Raw genomic sequence first — 23,536 nt, 5'->3', positions numbered from 1 at the left:
GACTTCCAGGCTGACCTGGAGCAAGACTCTGGGCTTTCCGTCTCTCAGCTTTGGATAAGGGTTGCAAACCCAACTGATGGCTGACTGTTGGAAGCAGATGTCTGAAGCCTGCTTTTTATAGGGGAATGCTCTGAAAATCGAACCACAAACTCTAACCCCCATATCACCAGAGCTTGGTTTCCTCATCTAGAGACAGGAATAAACAGTGATACTGACCTTACACAGTTTTGGTAAAGACTAAACCAGACACCACATGTGAAAGCTGAGAGGAGTTAAGTGATGTGGCCAAGCCTGCATGATTAAGAAGTGACTGAGCAGGCCGGGCGCAGTGGCTCAAGCCTGTAATCCCAGCACTTTGGGAGGCTGAGACGGGCGGATCACGAGGTCCGGAGATCAAGACCCTCCTGGCTAACACGGTGAAACCCCGTTTCTACTAAACACATAAAAAAAAAAAAAACTAGCCGGACGTGGTGGCAGGCGCCTGTAGTCCCAGCTGCTCGGGAGGCTGAGGCAGGAGAATGGCGTAAACCTGGGAGGCGGAGCTTCCAGTGAGCTGAGATCCGGCCACTGCACTCCAGCCTGGGCGGCAGAGCGAAACTCCGTCTCAAAAGAAAAAAAAAAAAAGAAGTGACTGAGCTGGATTTTAACCTAGGTGGGTCTGCCTCAAAGCAGAGAGCCCCATTTTCTCCCAGGAGCAGGGGAAGACTTTCTAAGTTCCAGAGAAAAGGGGCTGGAAGGGGTCTTCTTGGTGTAATGCCAGCTCTTCTCAGCGCAATGCCAGCTCTTCTCAGGGGCCTTTGCTGTCTGCAGAGCACAGCAGGGGACACAGATTGATGGCCAAAGAAGAAACCCATTTGCAAACTCAGACAAAATGGATGAGAAATTGCAACATAGAGGTTTTAGGAGCAATGTCAATTCTATGTATACATGCAATGCTGTTCAGCTTATTTACATCCACAAATGTGTAACACACTGCATGTATAGCACTGCATTTGAAGCGTGGGTTTCACAGGATGCAAACTGGATGAAGGGTTTTGGAATGCCAGGGAGCACTGCATGGTGCTTTTGGTGGAAAAGCTCATATAGCAAAAACGTGTGTCTCACATGGAGAAATAAATCATATAAACGACTGTGGCCCCACTTCATGCACTGGCACGTATAAAATGTGTTTATTAGCATAATAGCTCACTTCACTGTATTTTGGCTCTTAAGGAGTCTTGTAGAAACACTTTCTTCCTTTCCTGTTGGGACCTCATGTTAGTCCATTATGGACCAATTGCTTCTGGGAATTGTTAATTCTAAATTAAAATCATTAACCATCAGAAGCGAAGCCTGTGTGTATACAGATTACAATTTGTAATCAATATGGCCTCGTAGGTCCCAGACTCGTCTACCTGACTGTGTACTTGTCAGCACAACGGCAGCTCACCCAGAGTGCCTGCTTATCTTGTCATTGCTTTGACCTTGCCTATTGCAACCTAGGAGAATATAAGCTCCAGAATATAAATCGCTTTAGTCTTGGCTGTGCTCAGCATCTAGTAGGGTCTCAGTAACTACCAATGGATAAAACAAATGAGTTAATGAGCAACTGCATCATGACCCAAGAATGCTGAAGCCATGGTAGGCCTCAAGACTCGGCTCAGCTCTGCCGCTGACCCTTCCCTCACCCGCAACTCATGGCCTAGGAGCGGTGGGCTTCTCTCTGTCTCTTTGCTGCATTTCTGTAACAACCTGTATTGCTTGTTATTGCGGTTCTCAAAACACTGGGCTGCCTTTGCTGACTTACAGGCCTGATCCTACGTGGGATGGTGAGTTCTCTGATGGCACCATTATATCTTTTTCATCTTTTTATTCCCAGAGATGAAAGATAAGTGATTACTAGTGCAGCTTTTACAATCAGAGCCCTTGGGAAACAGGGTCATTATTCGGAGGTGGGGAGCGACTTGGAAATGCTGTAGTTGCCCAGGGCCAGGATGTCCTTTGAAAGCCACACTCTCATACCTGCCCAATTTATTCCTAGGGGTCTAGTTACCAGGACACTTTCTATGGATGGCTGTTCTATTAGGGGAGTCGCAGGCATCACTCTCCTGCTACTAGGGGAGTCGCAGGCACCTTCCTTGCCTGGGGGCGGCTGGAAGTGAGCCTATTTTATTAAGCACACATGCATGGGGACGGGGGCATTCCAAGCCAAGGCAACCTTAGAGGACACAGATTGGCTGGCCTTCTCATCTACCAGTGCATTCTGGAACTTAAATTTTATAGATGATTCCAAATTACAGCATTGGTAGAAACCATTGTGGAACACGGGGCCAGACATAACATTAGGATATTAAAATTGTCTCTCTTCAGAAATAACACAAGTTCTTCAGATTCCTCATGGACTAACAGGTACGATTAACAGACAGTCTTCTGCAGCAGTGCTTTCATTTTCGAGACAGCACTGGCAGTGAGGAATTGTGTTATTACAGTTTTACATTCGTGGAAAAGAAGCAGGGGGGGAGTTAATGATTGCAGGGCTGGTGAGGAACAGAACAGGGGGCTGAGCACAAAGCAGTTCAAGCTTCTCTCCACGAATGTCTAGCATCTCCATAGAAGGCGCACATTGTTACACAGAAGTTTAGTAAACAGACTTTGACTGCTAGGAAATGTCTAAAGCACAGGAGGACTGCATGTGCCACTGCGGAAGTCTGATCCGGCTGAGTGCCTCATTTCTGCACAGAGGGGACTGGCCATCTCCCTTCTGCATCCCAGCTTCCCTGGGAAGTAGTGCCTGACCTTGCTCCTGGCTGCATGAGCCCACTCATTTCTAAAATCCAGCAGGACTTCAGGGGAGCTGAGTAAGGAGTCGTGTGCATTAAGGAACCCCACACATACCTCGCCTGATGGTCGCTGAGCAGCTTCTGAGACTGCCAGGCTACATTCAGCTCCTCGTCATTTTCCTCATCTTTAAAGGATTGTGCTAAGATGGAAACAACTTGGGGGGGTGGGGGGGGGCTCTCATTCTCATTCTGCATCACTGTTTGTGCTTCACCATTTTTTCAGAAAAGTTGCACATTTTTCTTTAAAAAATGATAGCAAGAGCTTTGCTGCATTCTAAAGTGTGACTGTGTCATTAAGACTGGGTTAATATTTCTTTCTTCAGGAAAACATCTCTCATCTTTAGTGGAGGCAATGAAAGGACAAAGTGAATCTACAGAAATGTACTTTGGAGTTGGCTTTATTTATTTATTTATTTATTTTTTATTTATTTAGAGATGGAGTCTTGCTCTGTCACCCAGGCTGGAGTGCAGTGGTGCAATCTCAGCTCACTGCAACCTCTGGTGAGCTTGAACCCAGGACTAGGTGATTCTCCTGCCTCAGCCTTCCGAGTAGCTGGGATTACAGGCACATGCCACCAAGCCCGGCTAATTTTTGTATTTTAGTAGAGATGGGGTTTCACCATGGTGGGCAGGCTAGTCTCAAACTCCTGACCTCAAGTGATCCACCTGCCTTGGCTTCCCAAAGGGCTGGGATTATAGGCGTGAGCCATCGCGCCAGGCTGGAGGTGGCTTTTTAAAGAATGCTGATATCAGGCAAAGGAAGCCAACTTCAAAAGTCCTTTATTGCTTCCAGGGGCTTATAGGTGGCCTGAAAGAATTCAAAAAAGCTCCACAGAATATTTTGCTTCCTTCTAAAGACATTTACGTTTATTAAATGTCAGGTCCTATATTAACCACTGGGTCCCTTTAACAAATGGTAGCTACTTCATTTTTGTTTTTATTAAGCAAGTCAGGTTATTTACTTCTCAGGAATAAGTTAAGTACCTGGCTGGTAGAGGCCAGCCATGCAGGCCAATATTATTCTGCCTCCACCAAGTCCCCAAGCACCCCAGTCCTGGGTGCTACCCCTTCACTCATCACCCCCATCCCAATCCCCCTACTGTTCTGAGCAGAGGCAGATGAGACCACTTTTACCTCTCAGCTGCTGGAAACAGGAGGCACTGCTGTCTGGCTCCAGGGGGTGCCTCAGGACCCCATTGCTGGGCTTGGGCCTCTCGTATTCTCTTTCGGGGAGCATGGCCTGCTCGCTTTCCATGGCGGGGTCTGAGTGCGGGGGCAGGGACTGTGGAAACCCAAACATCAAGAGGGAAGAGAAGAAGAGTAAGGCACCGCAGAGCAGAAAGCCACCCCACCAGGCTCCAATCCAGCGGGGGTCATCCGGAGTGATGTCCAGGTTACCTGCAAAGGGAAAGAGCACAGCTTAGTGGAGAAAAGAAGGCTGCACCACTGGGGATTTTACTGAGAATCTGACTCAGTTGAATAGAGAGGGCAAAGGCTCTAGAAATGACCTGGGATTGGGAACAGTGGCTGCCAGGCTACGAAGCCTATTGTTGCACATCAGCAGTTCTGTTTCTCTCAAAGCCCAAGGCTGATCACATTCCCTCCTTAATTTTCTTGTCTACCCTGTGTTTACATCAGTCTAAACAAAAACAGTGAGAAGCCAGACATTCTCTGAATTTAGGTTAAAACTGACTGGCTTGGCAGAGCTGCCAAGGTGTGCTCAAAGAAACACAAGGGAGTGTTTATTGTTCAGAGGTAGATTTTCATCAGGTATATTCACTCTTGGCTTCCAAAAAGCAGCTCATATGAGATCCCACTCAAAGCCCCACTCAGTGTCTTAAATTAGGTTCACAGCTCGTCGGGGGAGGCACACAATAGGGTTTTACAGCATGGCCTCTGAAGCCAGGCTGCCTGGGTTGAAGTCCTACCCCTTGCTCTCTGTGTGATCCTAGGCCAGTGGTTTGAACTCTCTATGCCTCAGTTTACTGATCTGTATAACATCTATGATGATGGTAGTACTTAGTGGGAAGATTAAATGACCACACCAGACATAAAATGCTCAGAACAGTACCTGGCACATGCTGGGGCATCCAGATGATGGTAGCCTGTTATTTATGGTGAGGGTCCCTTGTTTCCATGCTACTAGTGGAGAGGTTAATGCCAACCTTGTTGGTGGCCCGTGGCTTGGCACCAGCTCTCTAATACAAAGCTTTGCAGCCAACTCATGTGCTTAAAGGTGCTATGCATGTGGTTTGGTGGCCTTGTACCACTATTTGATTTTGCCAGCTAAGTCACAAGAACATAAACTTCAGCTTACCCTTTGGTACAGTTTTTTTCTTTCTCTCTCTTTACAACTGCCTTGCACAGCACGGCTCCCAGGCGAGCTGCTTAGAAATGTCTCTTTGATAACAAACCACGCCCCTGGAACACGGAAGGAGAACTGGGGAGATCTGGGCAATGGTGTATGAAGTAGGACCAACAGGGCTGCAGGCCTGGACCAGATGGATGGACAGCTCTGGGAAGAGTAATGACCGCAGACACCAGATGAACACTTCAGCATTCATAAAATGCTCTCCCTGAAGACTCCTCAGCTAGCATTAATGATAATGCCAGTCATCATTTATTGAGGGTTTCCTCTGCACCAGGCATTAAGCAGAGCACATTCTTAACTGTTCCAGCCAACCTTCCCCATAACTCTACAAGGCAGGACTTTTATTATCTCTATTTTCTATAGATGGAGAAACTGAGGCTTAGAAAGGTTAGGTTCCTTGCCCAGGTTCACGGGGCTGAAGGACGGAACAAGGTCCACGCTCTCACCTTTCTGTTCCACTGCCCCTCTTCAATGTCTGGACTTTGTTTTGGGCTCCCTATAGGGCCTGAGGTGAATGATCAATTCCTGCTCTTTGTGCCATGAGCCTAAGGCCGCCAGCTCTTCCAGTAAGTAGCAAGTGGCCTTTAGAACACTGGTGAGTCACTGTCCTGGAGACGCTGACATACACTCAGCAGCAATAACAGCACTACGATGGACCAGATGTTTCTGCATAGCTACAAGCTGGAGAGGGGACAGTGTAAGCTTTGAGAACTTGGGGTCAAATCCCATCTCTGCCACTTACTAGCACGTGATATTGGGCAGATTACTTGCGAATCCCAGCTCTGCCACTTACTAGCATATGATACTGGGCAGGTTACTTACCCTCCTTGAGTCTTAGCTGCATCATTTGCAAAATGAAGACAGCTTCAACCTAGAGTGATTGCAAGGATGACAGGCAATGAGCAAGAATCACCTGATGCATAGTAGGCTCTTTATATAGAGAGTAGATCTTGTTATTTGCACTTTTATGTACATATATGTATATAAATGAGAATCTCAAAATAGGGATCTTTTTAAAAGGTACGGCATGGGAAAACACAAGGTGATCTTGAAAGCATCTTTATGCAAATGAGGGAAGACACAAGGAAGTGATATTGCCTCTGGTAGCTGAACAGGAATGTTTTCACTAGTCACTTACTGTGTTTCTTCACCTGCTGCCAAGCAATGAATGAAAACAGAAGACAGCAAAAGGGAGCTGAAGTATTTCCTCCATTATCTCCAGGCTCCATAAAGGGGGAATTGAAAAGCTGGCAGATGTGAGCTGGTAAAGAGAGAGAAATCCTAGCAGTTGTTTGGGGGAACAAAATTAGAAAAGTCATATTTTAGTTAGGAATTTAGTGACTCTGTTGTTCTATGTGTGAGAAAACATCCCAGGGAGAGGGACAGTGATGGGGGAGGTGACGGTTTGTGTGAACATGTCAACTTGCTCCCTGTAGGTATGTGTATGTGTGAGGAAAGCCAACATTGGCTCAGTTTGAAAGACGGGGAAGGGCACGTCACCTGTGTCAGAACCAAAGCCCACCTGCCACCTGGGCAAGGACAAGAGACGGGGCCTGCGTGAAGGTGGCATACAGCAGCATTCTGTAGATCCCAGACACTCATCACTGACTATTTTGGGAAGTATTGATTTTTTTCTCCATTTCAATTATCCGGAGCACTGTGGCAGACACAGAAATAACATGCAGAGGGAAACCGCTCAGCTGTAGGGTGTGCTGCCCTGAGGGCGGGGGGAGGCTTGGTGACTTTGATCTAGGAAAGACAACTAACGGTTGGACCTGTCTGAAAAATGTCTTACCTCTGTCCATCTCTATAACAAACACTATTTTTTCTTTTCTTTTTTTTTTTTTTTTGAGGCGGATTCTTGCTCTGTCGCCCAGGCTGGAGTGCAGTGGCGTGATCTCAGCTCACCACAACCTCCACCTCCTGTGGAGGTGATTCTCCTGCCTCAGCCTCTCGAGTACTGAGATTACAGGCGCCCACCACCATGCCTGACTAATTTTTGTACTTTTGGTAGAGATGGGGTTTCACACCGTGTTGGCCAGGCTGGTCTTGAACTCCTGACTTCAGGTGATCCACCCACATTGGCCTCCCAAAGTGCTGGGATTACAGGTGTGAACCACTGTGCCCAGCTAACAAGGCATTTTGGCTAGTTATGGTGAAAAATCTCCCTCCACCTGCTGGCAATCATCTGTCAATGCTCTACAGATACTGTTTCAGTACTAGAGATATTGAGGGAGAGTTCTCTGTGTGGCTGGAAGAGGACAGTGTGGTAGATGTTATTAGTGTCCTCCACCTCTGATGTCAAGGAGGATGACACCTCCTCACTCTGTGAAGTTAGGTGTCACCATAAGCCACAGAGATTTGCCTATGAAATGTGAGCAAGGGGGTTATGTATCATTTCTGGATGGAAGTGTGTATGAGCTGGTGCATGACTCCAACCCCTTTCCTCCTAAGATGGTATCTGACAGGCTACAATAAACGAAATGTTCGTGTTGATCTGCATTGGATCTAGCACAAAGAAGAAAGAACCATTTAGTATTCTAAGCTGCTGAGATTTGGGAGCTGTTTGTTACTGCAACATAACCTAGTCTACCCTGACTAGTACAAAAGGTTTAGGAAATAAAAATCCATGTTCTATAAGAACAGCCGTCTCAGGCAGGCTTGACATAGCAAAGTATTGTTTTAGGTAAAGGTAGGGAGGAAGGCTTGAAAACCTCTTTACTTCTCTATTTGGTTCTAGTTAGTGTCTTAACTTTAAAAAAACGGCTGCAGTTTCAGCCTTCTGGCAAGGGCTGCTTTCAGTAAGATGCCCAGAACAAAACTGAAAGCACCAATCTGTTTCATTCACTTAGATACATTCAATTGCCAACAAAACTAAACACATGGATGAAGAAAGATGTTGAATAAAATGAGGTAGAGACAGTATCTCAGGCTGAGGGAACAGGCTGAGTCAAGGTGTGGCACACTCAGGGGACTCTAAGTGAATAGGCTCAACTCCCTCATCAAGCCACTAATCTACCCCGTGGTCATTTCAGACAATGAGAACAGATGCCATTTCATTCTGAGGGAAGTCTGGTAAAGGGGACAGGAGAAAAGGGTTGCAGAGTGGAACAAAGAGAGCCATATACTGGGTGTACCATGATGGAAATGTCTGTCATGAAGCCAGGCACACCTTGGACTTGTCTTGACATAGAAGGTTTTTCTATGGCGTAGAAGGTTTTTCTCCTTTTCCAGATCCATTTCCCCTATTTATTTATTTATTTATTTATTTATTTTTGGAGATGGAGTTTCACTCTATTACCCAGGCTGGAGTGCAGTGGTGAGATCTCAGTTTACTGCAACCTCCACCTCCCAGGTTCAAGCAATTCTCCTGTGTCAGCCTCCCAAGTAGCTGGGATTACAGGTGCCTACCATCATGCCCGGCTAATTTTTATTTTTAGTAGAGACAGGTTTCACCATGTTGGCTGGTCTCAAACTCCTGACCTCAGGTGATCCACCTGCCTCGGCCTCCCAAAGTGCTGGGATTACAGGTGAGAGCCACTATGCCCAGCCTTACGAGATCCATTTTTCTAACCCTTCCACTCTTTGTGTCTGACTTTTGGGTTGTTCTTATTTGTTGCTTGTATTGGGTAAGTTGAGAGTTGTTGACAGCTGTTTACTCTTTCTGCCAAAGGTCAACTGAACTAGGGGGCTCACTGAGATTTCCACCCATTTCCAAGATCAAATGAAAAGTCACTGGAAATACAGTTAAACCAGTTTAAAACTAACCAACCAACCCACCCACAAACTCATGAGGATACCTGAGATTGTGAGAAGAGCAGATCAAAGCAAATTGGCGACATTTACTTCTTACTCCTGGGACATATGGACTTTTTTTTTTTTTTGTAGTTCATTGACCTATTTGTTTAACCTATGTTGCCACACTTTTGCTATGGGACTCAAGAATTCTAAGAGTATCATTTAGTTACAAACCTAATTAGAAAATGGAGACAGGAAGGGGCTAAGGCTGGAGGGTGGTATTGAACATCTAGAATCCCAGCCATTGGGCTAATTAGCCCAAAATGAAGGAATCTAGCAGTAGCAGCCAACCCTCAGGACAGCAGAGCAGGAGGCTCTCAGTCTGTTGACCTTTCTTGTGAAGGAAACAGATGGCCACATCTTGTTCCAGCTGCCAACGCCATGCAGCCTTCTGCGAGCCCTGCTGGTGTGTGCCTCAGGACAAGTCTGCACGGATGTGCTGGTGAGGCTAGGTCATCTCAACAAGGCCTTTGTCCACGGAAGGGAGCCCCCTTCTGGCTACATGCCTGGAGATGTTTCAGGGAAGCCAGCTGTTCTGTTAAGAGTGGGGCTTTGAGGTCAGACAGGCCTGGGAATGAATCCTTGCTCTATCCCTAGCTGTGGAAACTGTTAACCTCTCGGATTTCTTATTATAAGTATTTATTGTGTGCTTACTATACACCAGTCATTGTGCTAAATGCTTTGCATGAGTAGCTCATGCCATCCACGCACAGACTCAGGATGTGTGTGTAATGTCCCCAGGATCACAGAACTCGTAAGGGGGGTAGTCAGGATTCAAATGGAGTCTGATTCCAGTGCTCGAATTCTTAACCATTGCATGATAATGCCTCACCTAATAGTAGGATCTACACTCCCATAAAAATGTGCTGAGGCTCCAATGAGGCAATCTATGTACAGCTTTAATAAGTGACCAATTCATGGCTGCTGGTATTACTAATCTTCTTGTAATAAACCCACATAGTTAAGGCTTGCCAAGGCAGTGATTAGATATGTATTCTGTTACCAAGTCCTTCTTTTCTTCAAGGTCCTGTTCTCACCTGGGGTTCAGTTTAACAAAGAACCTAAAAAAGAAATCCTGGAGGTACCATCATGTCTTCCCCCAGCTCTCAGGGGACAGAGTTATTCTCCCTGAGCTGAGGAGCAAAGGGAACCATGTAGGGATCAAACACGGATGAAAGATAGCAGCAGACACAGCCCATGTCTAAGTGGAGCCAGTTGGGACCTCCAGGCAAGGTGCCCCGTGGGGGTTCTCACCCCAGAGCTGGCCCATGTCTACAACCAACCCTCCTTGGCACCCCCAGCTGCATCTACTCACAAGTTTCAACCAGGCTTCCTCACTGGATTCTCCTCTCAATGTGGGCACCAGGCTATGTGGTGGACGCCACCTTCTCTCTTCCATCTACCCCATAACGAGGGCCCTCTGTGGACCTGCCTTGCCGCTTCCCCACAAATTTCAGGCTGCTGCTTTTCCTGGACCCCAATCTCAGTGGGGACTTCAGAAACATGTGTCCGTGTGTGGCCCTCGTCTATTAATGCCTACAGTGATGTTCCCATACATTGGACAGCCCTACAGAAGAGTACTGCTTTAGGAAAGCAAGGAAAAGATAGGGGAGGCCCTAAAGAAATTAAGAATCCCTTCCTCAAATACAGCCCAAATCCACCCCCAGGCGGCAAGTTTCAGTCACAAGATTAGAAACAATAAAAACTGCTGGAAACTACAGAATTCTGTGGCTGACTCCCTAAATAGGATAAATGATATTCTTCTGCCCTCTACTGGTAAAGAGCTGCACCAACCCTCACGGTGCCTATGGGAAGGACGCAAAGATCATGACTGACAATGCACCTTGCATTCTTTAGAAACAGAAAGAGAAGTCCATTATCAACTTGGTGGGGAAGGCTGCCATCAGCGAGATGCCCACACAGGACTGAAAAGAGCCCACCTGCCTTACATCCATGTAGGCACCAAGTAGCCAATGAGACTGGAACCATGGATCACACCGCTACACCCTGGGCCTTAAAGGGCAAACAGAGATGCTGAACACAGTAAGATGGAAACAGCATTCCAGGCTGAAGGAACAGCCTCAGCGAATGGAGGGAACCGGGAGTAGATGGGCTAAGCCTCCTCCAGCCATCTGTCTACCTGCTGGTCATTGCGGGCACTGAGAGAAGGTGCCGTTTCATTCTCCTAAGAGAGTTTGGTGAGTGCAATCTTCACAGGCAGGCTCAGGAGATCTGGGTTTTATAGAGATACATTCCTTGGATTGGGGACATCCCTTCCCCTGTCTGTGACTCAGTTTCCTCATTTGGAAAATGAAAGAGTTGGAAAGGAATGATGTCTGAGGCTCTTTCCAGCTCAGATAATCTGGTCATTCACAGGGTTTTGGTTCAAAGGCCACCACTGATACCACTGAGGGCAAAATATGCCACCTGGCCACTTTGCTACCCTTCAAGGTGGCTTCCCCATTGTATCAGGAGAATGCCTCCTCTCTATCCCCTCTGCTGGCCCTGTCTTGTGCTGCCTTGGGTGCAGTGGTGGAAGCTGGCCTGTCTATACGAACAAGATGGAAACCGACTCACTTCACATGTCCTGTCTCTTCCCAGCCCACCCCTTACCGCACTCCCTAGGAAATGGGTTCAAAGGGCCAGCCAATGGCTACAAAACACCAGCACTCAATCACCTTCTGAACAGACTCAGCACTTTAAAAGTATAAATAAATAAGGCTGCCTCTGATTTTTTTTTTTTCCACTTGGAATCTGTAACATCATTAGCTACAAGTAAATATATCAGTGGGATTAATGGAGTGAATCACAAAGCGACTTGATTGGATTTAAAACCACATTATTTCTTTGGGGTGAATTAGTAAATTTAGCACTGTCAAGAGATGATGGATTGAGAACCTGGGGACTGAGAATTCTTATTGATCCTGAGGATAGATCGGCATGAGAAGCAAAGGCTGGAATGGCTTCTCACCCTCTGTTTTCAGAGAGAAAGGAAATACAGCTTTGCTACATGCTAAACTACATGTAAATATAGTGTTCCTTTTCAGACACAAGGTAGAAATGTGACTGCACATGGTAGGCAATGACCCAGATGGTCTGTAAAATCCCTGCTGCCTGGTATTCCGGTCCCTGTGTAATAATCCCTTCTCTTTCGATAGTAAACCTGAACAAGTGACTAGCTTCTTTTTTTTTTTTTTTTTTTTTTTTTGAGATGGAGTCTTGCTCTGTCACCCAGGCTGGAATGCAGTGGTGCGATCTTGGCTCACTGCAAGCTCCGCCTCCCGGGTTCACACCATTCTCCTGCCTCAGCCTCCCGAGTAGCTGGGACTACAGGCACCCACCGCCACGCCCGGCTAATTTTTTGCATTTTTAGTAGAGACGAGGTTTCACCGTGTTAGCCAGGATGGTCTCGATCTCCTGACCTCATGATCCGCCTGTCTCGGCCTCCCAAAGTGCTGGGATTACAGGCGTGAGCCACCGCGCCCGGCCAGTGACTAGCTTCTAACAAACAAAATACAGCAGAAGTAATGAGATGTCACTTCTGAGATTGGGTTATAAAAAGACTGTGGCTCCTGCCTCAGGTGCTCTCTCTCACCTTCTCTTGGGTTGTTTGGTTCAGGGGTGTCACGGTGAGGTAGCCCCCTCTTGTGGGCCCATGGCAGTGAGCTTGGAAGTGGATCCTCCCCAAGTTGAGCCTTGGGATGACCCAAGACCAGGTTGCCACCTTGCAACACCTTGACTGCAGCCTCATAAGAGACCTTGAGCTAGAACTGCCCAGTGATGCGGCTCCTGTATTCCAGACCCACAGAAAAAAATATGAAGAACTGCGTGATAAGAAATGTCTGCTGTTTTAGGTCACTCGGTTTGGGGTCATTTCTTATGCAGCAACAGGAAACCAATACACCATGTGACTTGCTTTTGTTGATGAAATATGAGGGGAAACATTGTATGTCATTTCTGAATAGAGGTTTCAAGGGCCAGAGTAAAACTGGTTTCCTGCCTTGGTAACTGTGCAAGCTAGGGTCAGGATGGAACTTCTGTGAGCCTGGGCCCGGGGCACTGGGAATGCTTACTGATCCTGAGAACAGATCAACAGGTGACCATGATGAGCCAAGTCTCCCTGACCCCGACACTGCCAACCTACCCTGCACATGTAGTGTGACCAAGAAATAAACCTTAGTTGTGTAAAATCACTGAGGTTTTGGGACCGTCTGTCACCACAGCACAGTCTAGCCCATCGATCTCGCATCCCATTCAATCCCACAATCGTGGATTGGGGAACTCAGGGTCTTCTGAGACTTGCACTTCCTGCTAAGAACACAAGTTCTGATTAAAATGGTTTTGAATGTGGATATTTCCTCACAAAGGCCACCACAACAGTGTCTTCTAAAAGCATTTTCCAATATTCTGTCTCACTGACCCCTTTCGTACACTTGCATTTCCAGAACACATGCTCCAACTCTTAGTTTGGAAAGTAGGATCCTCACATAGGTTAATGGGCCACCACTCAATGAGCATATGCCAAGCATTTCTACACAGACACTCACATTAAATTCTTATCTGCCAGGCAGATATAATTATTGTTACCCTTTATTTACAGATAAGGAAAATACAGATTTGAGTAGTAAAATCAGCTACTGGGGGTTATTCAGCCTCCAGGTAGATGTTGGCAGAATCCAGACTTGAGTCAGGCCCTCTGAACCAACATTCATGTTCTTTCAACTAATCTCAGGTGAGCCCCAGCTACAGAGGCAGGGGCATCAAGACTGTCTCTGAGCAAGAAGGTTTTAGAACCCACAGGCTGAAGCCGCATTTATGAGGGAGGAAATGCTTGTGGGTGGAAGGTAGATATCAAGATATATTCCTTACTTGTGTCAATGAAGACTGCATCCACGTAGATTTTGGTACAGAAAGAGCCCAGGATAAACCCGCAGGCTGGTCCAAATACCAGCATCGTGAACAGGATTCCTGAAAGAAGATGATAAAAAAAAAAAGAGATTACAAAACAGAGGCTATTCAATGAGCAAAATCACCAAAGGTCAAGGATATTATTTTACATTGATGAGATGAGATGTCTGCTTTTACAAATGACATTAGGAATTATTCTAAAAATCCTAGAGGGGAAAGCCTGAATTTATAATTTTTGGAAACTCTATGAAAGCACTGTATATTATGCTACAATTCTATAGTATTTTGCTAGGTTGCTTTGAAATTTGTGTCCTTTACTTTTAGAGGACTTCACCCCACATCAAACATATTAAAATATATCTGCATCTATCATTAAATATTTTTTCTGCAATCCACACTTTCAAAAAGACTTTTATAATTTTGCTTTTACATTTATTTGGCTTTATGTAACTCATTTAATCTGTGGTTGGCTAAGATCCCTTGACACCCATTGTGCAAACTCAGGAATTTTTTGTGAAGTGAGGATAATCTATGCCACAAATTATTTTCAAATATAATAAAACGTTCTGACTCTGAAATTTAGCAAATAGCAAAGTTCCCACAATGGTAAATATCTAACATTTAGTTACATATTTATTAATTTCAATTCTTCAATTTCTCTCCATGTTTTGAAGTCATTATCTGTTTCCATTGTTGTTGTGGCTATAACAGCTGTTCAGGAATTAAGCGTTTCTGTAGGACCTGAGAAGATGGCAAGTTCTGGGTAGTGCTTAAGTATCGGATGGACACAATACCTGGTATTTTACACAGAAATTTTAGGACCTTCCGGGAAAAGTACTGATCCCAAACTCAAACCCACAGGCTGTATCTATTTAAATTTCAATTGGGTAGACATTTCTTGAGCACTGATAGTTCTCCAGGCCCTGGAGGCAAAAATAAGAGTCAAGAAAGTGGCCCTTCCCTTTAGAAGCTGGCCATCTGATGAGGACAGTCAGTGCATGGGTAATTCCAACCCAGGTAGCTCCAATGGTGGGTGCTAACAGGCCACACAGGCACCTGAAGAGCAGGGTGAGAGATGAATTTCACGGCAAGGAACCTAAGCCCAGTGGAGGGTAGCTCTCCAGCCTAGTCTGTTCATAGGGGTAGATCAACTCACCCTAAATTCTCTTGGTGATGTTGTGGAACCAATCACATATTCATCCATTCAGTCAAGTTTTCCTGAGCTCCTTCTATGTGCCAAGGACTATTCTCAGGGTTGGGGATTCGATGCTGAACCAAACAGTAAAAAATCCTGGCCTCGCTGACTTGAAGCTTTCCCTCCTCTGAAGTCATTCATTGACTTAGGGTGGGGAAAAACAACTTAAACTACACAGAGGAAAGCAAATGGTTTTAAATACTGGGCAAAGGAAGCCACGTGATATAGTTTGCATGTTTGTCTCCTCCAAATCTCATGTTGAAGTGTAATCCATAATGTTGGAGGTGGGGCCTAATGGGAGGTATTAGATCATGGGGCTCACGAATGGTTCAGCACTGCCCCCTTGGTGATGAGTGTGCTCTCAGTTCACACAAGATCTGATTGTTCTGATTGTTTAAAGGAGTCTGGGACCTCCCCTTCTCCCTCTTGCTCTGGCTCTCACCATGTAATGCGCCTGCTCCCCCTTTGCCTCCTGCCATGACTGGAAGCCTCCGGAGACCTTCACCATGAGCAGATGCCAACGCCATGCTTCCAGTACTGTCTGCAAAACCCCAAGCCACTGGAATCTCCTTTCTTTATAAATTACCCAGCCTCAGGTATTTCTTTATAGCAAGGCAAGAACGTACTAACACATATTTATAGACAGGAACCCAGAACCCTGAAGCAGTCACTTAGGAGATGTTTGATGAAGGAAAGAATGAAGAAAATATGTTTTATATCACAGGAACAGGGCTGAGTCCACCCTCAGCAAAATCCTACTTGGATGTGAAGAAATGTAGAAGTTCCACTGTTTCCAAATAGTCACTCCACGGCCAACCAGAAACTGCAGAATCTTATTTCTGTTAATAAGCTGCATTTTAACAAATGAAAATGTATCACTTTGGAGAGGAGTGACGTTCACATGATTAGCACATTATCTCTGGTTTGTCATAATTTTGATTAAGATAACCAAGCACACAAAGTTGGGGGCAGGGGATGTTACTGGAAAAGATCTTTCGGGGATGGACTAGAATTAGGGGGCTTTATTTAGTGGGGTTGTGGTTAGGGAGCAGAGCAGCAGGAAGGGGATCTGAGAAAGCAGCAGGAAGTAGGGGGCATGGAGAGCAGTTGTCCAACTCAGGAGCGGCACCCACGCTAAACCCGAGAGATTCCTGCAAAGTCCTGAAGCCAGTCATATCCTCCCATCCAGGCTGCAGGCTGTGGTAATCCATCAGTCAGAGTTACAGGCACTCTAGAGATGGCTCAGCAAACAAACTCACGGCTCAGGCCTTCCCAAAAGAACGGGACACAGAGCACAGGAATACAATTCTCTTGCCAAGGGTGCTGTGCCTACCCTTCTGATTCACCATCTGCTGTGACTCCCGGCACCTCCCCCATCACCCACAATCATAGGCCTTCTTCCCTTTAAATAAAACCCCCAAGCAATGTATTCGTCACTGATCCATGCCTTACAGACTGAAAAATGAGAATTATTATTAATACTTAATAGGTCAAAGGACAAAACCTTCAGAATCCTTGGAAAAACAGAAACAACCCAACAAGCTGAAGATGTTGCATATAGATTGTGCTGTTACCCCCATGCTTGGGGACAGTAGACTTGAAAGAAAGACAGTAGACTTGAAAGTGAGGACTGGCCAGACATCATAGCACAGCTGGGGTCCCAGGCCTTCTGCCCTCTTGCAGAGAAGGAGGGGTGTCCCTCAAGCTTCTGGCCTCAGCTGTCCACAGGAGCCCCACAGGGCCCAGATGGGCCAGTGAGCGGGGCTGGTAGCTTGAACAGGTAACAGCAGTGGCCTGCGGTGGAGACACCACACCCTGAGGCAGCCTCTCCACCAAATTCCTCTATGAGAGGGTGTGGGTTTCCAGAGTTTGGATTGTGGCTTTTTCAAGGTCCTGTTCTCATCTGGGTTTCAGCTGAACAAAGATAACCCTAAAAAGGAACAGGACAGAGTTGACAGGACCCCATGCCAAACACCAGACACTGTGCACATGTATTTTGGTATAAACAGCATCTTCCTCCTCAGGCGCAACCTCTAGTCACTTTTCTACGTCACTCCTCCTCACATAGACCTCAAGGTAAACCTCCACCTGCAATGCTGGTGGTGGGATGTGGGAAGTGCCTTCAGAAATATCTTAAGACAACAACTGAAACGAACAGCTTCAGCGGGCCCAGGTGTGCAAGGCAGGCTCTGAGCTAACAGAACGGTTATGCTGAACTTGCTTCCTTGGTTTCCCCCTTAATTCATCCTCTCAGGCTGTGATTTTGTTCTTGCTTTGGCAAAGCCACCTCGAACGTTCTGCCTGAATGGAGGAGCGGCATATTGCCAGGCACTGAGATGCAGGATCCCTGTTGAATGAAGGGCCGGCGCCTCCAGGTGCAGAACCCTCTGCAGCGGCCCGGTGCTGCCCCCTGCTGTCTTCCAGGTTCATGTACGTCGGTGGGGAGGAGTGCCTCGGAGTCCCTAGCCAGGCAGCCCTGAAGGCTTTCTGTGCTACCACCCTGGATAATAGAAAGCACTTTACAAGCCTAATCTCCTGGAAGCCATTCAATGACCCCAGGGAGAAGTTTACTGGGCCGTTTCACGGGGGAAAAACAGAATCTTAGAGTGGTTCAGCACCTGGCCCCAGCACATTGCTAGAAAGCAGCACAGTGGGAAGGATTGCTGGGGTTTTCTAACCCCCTCAGGGAAAAGTCCAGGTAAGAGTATGAACAGCCTGGGTTCAAATCCCAGTTCTACCACTTCCCAGCTCCATGAACCTTTAGGCAACATATATTTAACCTCCTGTCCCGTGCCTCAGTTTCTTCTTCGGTAAAGTGGGGGTAACAATAGATCGATGTCATGGGGTTGTGCTGAGGACTGAATGACCTCCTATTTGCAAACCTCTTAGAACAGTGTGTGGCACACAGAAAGACCCAGGGAAGGGTTTGTTAAATAGACGACACTTGTGTCTCTCCTACAACAGTGAGGGCTGGCACCCTCCAGGGTTCCTAGTCCTTCTCTTTCCAAAGCTCACTACACCCTCCATACCTCATTTCCTAAAGCTATCTCTGGGGGAGAGGGCTGGAGCTGGGAGCAGGCTAGGCCCAGGAAGGAGTTCTTGCTGGGAAGCAGCTGAAATCTCAAGCCTCATCAGTGTGCAGACCAGACGGGCTGTCTGGAGTCCACCTCACTGTTCTGCTGCTTGCCAAGCCAAGCACAATGGGTTGCTAACCCGGCCTCCCAGGGATGAGACGGCTGGACAAGGAGATCAGGGGCTGAATGCAGTGCCCCTCCATGGTGATCTAGCTCTGGCATTCTGGTCTGTACACAGGCCTTCAGTGAATTATATTAACACAAATCTGCAGTTTATAGGCTGTGTGCTGGGACACCATTGAGTACTGCAGTGAACTCACAAGGGTAAGGCAGAATACTGTGAGTTTTTGAGGGAAACATAGCAATACTTGACATCTCTTGGACATGTGAATCTACCATCCCATGGTAGCCTATGGTTTCAACACTGGATTTCTTTCAATGACATCACATCTTTGTGAGCTGAGTTTTCCATAGTTGCTGTGAGAAAACCAAGTGTGGAAATCAATATGCAACAGAAAATGGGGGTGGCAATGTCCAAGTTGAATCCAAGGTTTCAGAAACCATGCATTTGCCAACAGGACACACATCCCATTAGTAAGCAATTATGGTTAAAATATATATACATATATATATTTTTTTCTGTTGATATGTATCATGTTTTTCAAGCAGTTACTCTATGTTGTTACGATGGAAACACTTATTAAGTAGTATGAACCTAAATACTTGATAAACAAAACTTATTATTTCTTTTGGACTCAGGACGCTGTGAACCAAGAAAGTTTGGGACCCTCTGGTGCAAATTGCCTGAGAAGCTTATGATCTCAACTTAGGCCCAGATGATGAAGAGTTTCTGCGCATGACAGATTAGTCCAAGTATAGACTATGGCAAATTCCTTAAGAAAATGATCTCCAGCAAGACTTCCCGGTGGTGAGTCTGCCTTCTCCCACACTAAACAATCTTTACATTTAGCACCAGCCACCTCTGGACCCTGGGGAAGAAAAGATAACTTGGACAAGAATTTTGCCTGCAAGAAGCTTGCTATCTTATCAGAAAGACTTTCCACTACTCTTAGTCAACAAATACCCACTGAGAACCTTCTACTTGCTAGGACTATGTTAGTAACAGTGAACAATATGGGACATGGCAGTGGACAAAACAGACGAAAACCTCACCCTTGTGGAGTTTGAAGAATGGCAACAAACACAAATCTATCATATGATATCAGGAGCAGTACCAAGATGAGAGTACATGATGGCGAGGGGCTAGAGAAAGACCCCACCCTGCACCGAGTCCTCCACACCATGTGCCACACGTTGTCAGATGCGCTTTAATAAAGCTGGGGTGGCTGGGAGCGGTGGCTCACGCCTGTAATCCCAGCACTTTGGGAGGCCAAGGCAGGCAGATCACAAGTTCAGGAGATCAAGATCATGCTGGCTAACATGGTGAAACCCTGTCTCTACTGAAAATACAACAAATTAGGTGGGCATGGTGGTGGGTGCCTGTAGTCACAGCTACTCAGGAGGCTGAGGCAGGAGAATGGTGTGAACCTGGGAGGTGGAGCTTGCAGTGAGCCAAGATTGCACCACTGCACTCCAGCCTGGGCGACAGAGTGAGGAATTAAGGTTGTAGATGAAGGGATTATACTGGAGAGTCCCCATAGGCACAATCTCATCACAAGGATCCTTTAAATGTGGAAGAGGGAGTCAGAGTCAGAAATGGGGATGTGATGGCAGAGTGAGCCAGAGAGCTGGCATGAGAAAGAGCTGACTAGTCACGCTGGCTTTGAAGATGGTGGACGGCCATAAGCCAAAGCATGTGGGCAGCCTCTAGAAGCTGGAGAAGGCAAGAAAACAGATTTTCTCCTCCATGCAGGATCACAGCCCTGCCAGCACCTTGATTTTAGCCCAATATGGATGTCTGACCTCCAAATTTGCGTTTTACACTAAGTTTGCAATAATTTATCACAGCAATGATAGAAAACTAATACAATCGTTAAGCAAATCTGGGTTAAACTCCAAGACTTCTCAGATCTTATAAATGCTAATATGCCTGAATGGAATCTTGCACAAAGGTTTTGTGTTAATTATTTGATCACAAAACTTTTGTGTGTGTGTGTCATTTCTCAGACCTGGCATTGACTGCAGCACAGTCCAAGAGACACTGTTGTAGATGCTAAGCCCCTGAGGCAGAGATGATGCTTTCTTCTTCTTTATATTCCTATTTCGCCCCAGTGCTGATGGACAGTAAGTTCGCCGTTTGTTGAAAGGATGTGTGGTTGAGAGCACTAGTCACAGCGGCCATGCAGAGGAAGGAGTGCGTGACTGTTCTTGGCGATGGCCTGCCCAAGCTCACCTGGCCAGTTGGGGGCAGAGCTGGGACCGAGACCCAAACCTCCTCTTTCCCTGACCAGTGCTCTTTCCCCAAGTCCCTCTGCAGATGTCTCTGTCTGCGCTGTGGACTCTCCCATTCAATGTACCTCCTTCTAGATGCAACCCGACCACGGGACTCACTAAGCCTACATAAAGGGTCAGGCTAGGTGCATGTAACCAGAAGAATTTGGAAAATACGACTGGAAACTTGAAATTTTCTGGTCCAGGAAGAATTATTCAACTTTAATACTATTACTGATATAATAATAGATGGGGCTGGGTGTGGTGGCTCACGCCTGTAATCCCAGGACTTTGCGAGGCTGACGTGGGCGGATCACCTGAGGTCGGGAGTTCAAGACCGGCCTGACCAACATGAGAAACCCCGTCTCTACTAAAAATACAAAATTAGCTGGGTGTGGTGGGACTTGCCTGTAATCCCAGGCACTCAGGAGGCTGAGGCAGGAGAACTGCTTGAACCTGGGAGGCGGAGGTTGCGTTGAGCCAAGATAGCGCCATTGCACTCCAGCCTGAGCAACAAAAGTGAAACTCTATCTCAAATAATAATAATAATAGATAATAAAAGTACTAGGGAACATTTTGTGTTTGTGGAAGGTAGCAAGCTGATTCTAAATTCTTTATAGAAATGCTAAGGACCAAGACCAGTCTAGATGTGTTTGAAGAAGCACAACTGTTTTCAAGACTTTCCCTGTTGGGTGTCAGGACTTCTTTTAAAGCCAAGGTGCCTTTGGCACAAGAAATAACAAATAAAGCAATGAAGCAAAAGAGAAGCCCAATAACAGATCCACAGCCTTACAGACACCTGCTTTATGACAAAGTGTGCACTGCAAAACTAAGTGTGCAAAACAAAGTGTGCACTGCAAAAATAAGACATTTTATAGGGTTGTGGTGAGTAATAAATGAAAGCAACCGTGGGGGCCCAGCCCTGGCACAGATGAAGCACTTCATAAACATCAGTTTCCACTGACGCTCCAAGAAGAAGACGCCATGGTACCCATTCTTGTTCTCCCTCCTTTCGCCTGGCCCTGGGGCTTCTGCAGGCTCACCGGAAGGCCTACTCTTGGAAGAGATACTAACACTGGCTGGCTATGGTGGTGCATGCCGCATTGTTTGAGAAAAATGCTGACCCTTCCACGTGAACCTTTATTTTTCTCTTTGTCAAAGCGTAGCATGGGGCGTGGTTCCTGCATTGAACAACCTGTGGGGCTGGGTGAGGGGAGCACAGGCTGCCCGAGGAGCTGTAGGCATCTGCTCCCCGCTGGCATGAACTCTTTATGCCCGTGAAAGCAAAGCCAAACAGGCCATCCAGAAACCCAAGGGCTGCTATCAGTTCCCCTACTCACTTTGAAATTAGGCGCACCCATTCGTGTTTCTCACCCTCAGTCTCCTGGGGTGGAAAAGGACACAGAGGTACTACTGACCTTGAGGGAGGATCAGTGTCAAGGCTCTGCTGTACTGGTGTGTCTGTGAGCATGGTACAGATGCTCCCTCGGCCTCAGTCTCCTCCTGTGTAAAATGGGATGACAACAGTCCCTACCTCCTATGGGGTTATTGAGGGTCAAATACGTAGTGCACAGAATGCTTCTGGTCAATTCCTGGAACACAGACATTCTCAAAAACCATCAGCTGTTATTTGTTCTTCTTACTGGTGCCTCTAACAGCAGGATTTTCTTTTCTTTTATGACTTTTTAAATCACTTAGGTAAACTATGCTTATTTTAGAGAATGTGGAAAATACAGGATTGTGTAAAGGATTAGCATCAGTCTCATATTTCCCTTTAGGCATTATTATATTTGTACTGTCTTTCTTCCTATGCGTTTATCATTCATGGAACCATATAAGTTAATTTAAAAACAAAACCCCGGCTGGGCACGGTGGCTCACTCCTGAAATCCCAGCACTTTGGGAGGCCGAGGCGGGTGGATCATGAGGTCAGGAGATGGAGACCATTCTGGCTAACACGGTGAAACCCTGTCTTTACTAAAAATACAAAAAATTATCTGGGCATGGTGGCGGATGCCTTGTAGTCCCAGCTACTCGGGAGGCTGAGGCAGGAGAATGGTGTAAGTAAAACCCAGGAGGCGGAGCCTGCAGGGAGCCGAGATGGCACCACTGCACTCCAGCCTGGGCGACAGAGTGAGATTCCGTCTCAGAAAAACAAACAAACAAACAAACAAAAAAACCCAAATAAACCAAAACCCCTTTCCTTCATTTTAAAAGCAGCACATGCTCATTAAGGATGACTTGAGAATAAACCAAGCATAGAGAGGCAGAATAACGCAGTGGCCAAGAACACAGACCCTAGAGCTGGATGGCCAGGGTCTGCAGTCACTGGCTGTGTGACCCTGACAAAGGTACTTGCCTACTCTGGCCCTCCATACTCTCACCTGTGAGTGAGGTTAACAGTACCCATCTCGCAGGATTGTTTTGAGGTTTCAGTGATTAGTGCATCACAAGGGCTTTCCACAGTGCCTGGCATACAGTAAGTGCTCAATAAATTTTAGCAATCATTATTACAAAGATGACAACACAAATCACCATCTCTCACCATCCAGAAACACTGACATTCATTTAGATCTTCCCTTCTCGTCTGTTTCTACCTACAAGGCTTATTTCTTATGAGTAATTTTTAATAAATCCTTAACACAGTTCTCCTAATGACAGAAAGCTTAGAGACAAATATGATTCTCTGAAGAATGTATTTCTGAAGAATACAATTATCTATTGCAATAGAAGTTCAGGTGCTGATGGAATGGAACTGCAAGGACCAAGCACTTCTCAGCCGTCCTTGGGAGGGTGGTGAAGGAGGAACCTACTGTATCCAGGAGTCACGCTGCCCTGCACTCAAGCCTCTGCTCGGATCCCTTCCTGAACGTGGGAAGGGAGGGCACCTGAGGACAGTGAGATCTCACATGACAGTCAGTCCTGACTTCTTAGCAGTGACAGAGACAACACCAAGCTGGGCAGCCGAAGGGCAGAGCTGA

At 46.4% G+C, this 23,536-nt stretch overlaps 1 protein-coding gene across 8 annotated transcripts in view; it reads right to left on the bottom strand.

Moving 5' to 3' along the window:
• SLCO3A1 (solute carrier organic anion transporter family member 3A1) overlaps nucleotides 1-23,536 on the bottom strand; it is a 319,029-nt gene that overhangs the window by 60,828 nt on the left and 234,665 nt on the right. For all 8 annotated transcript variants that reach the window (XR_013395179.1, XR_013395180.1, XR_013395181.1 and 5 more), the window contains 2 exon segments: nucleotides 13,858-13,956; nucleotides 3,954-4,217 (listed from right to left, as the gene is read on the bottom strand). Coding sequence is in view for 5 of the 8 variants with exons in the window: in XM_077938333.1 (XP_077794459.1) it covers nucleotides 3,954-4,217; nucleotides 13,858-13,956 (363 nt within the window). In the remaining 3 variants the exon portion in view is untranslated.

This window comes from Macaca mulatta, chromosome 7, assembly GCF_049350105.2.
Source record: "Macaca mulatta isolate MMU2019108-1 chromosome 7, T2T-MMU8v2.0, whole genome shotgun sequence".
In the NCBI taxonomy this organism is placed as follows: Eukaryota; Metazoa; Chordata; class Mammalia; order Primates; family Cercopithecidae; genus Macaca; species Macaca mulatta.
Note: the sequence above shows the minus strand (reverse complement) of the source record. Positions and strands in the feature narration are given on the sequence as shown.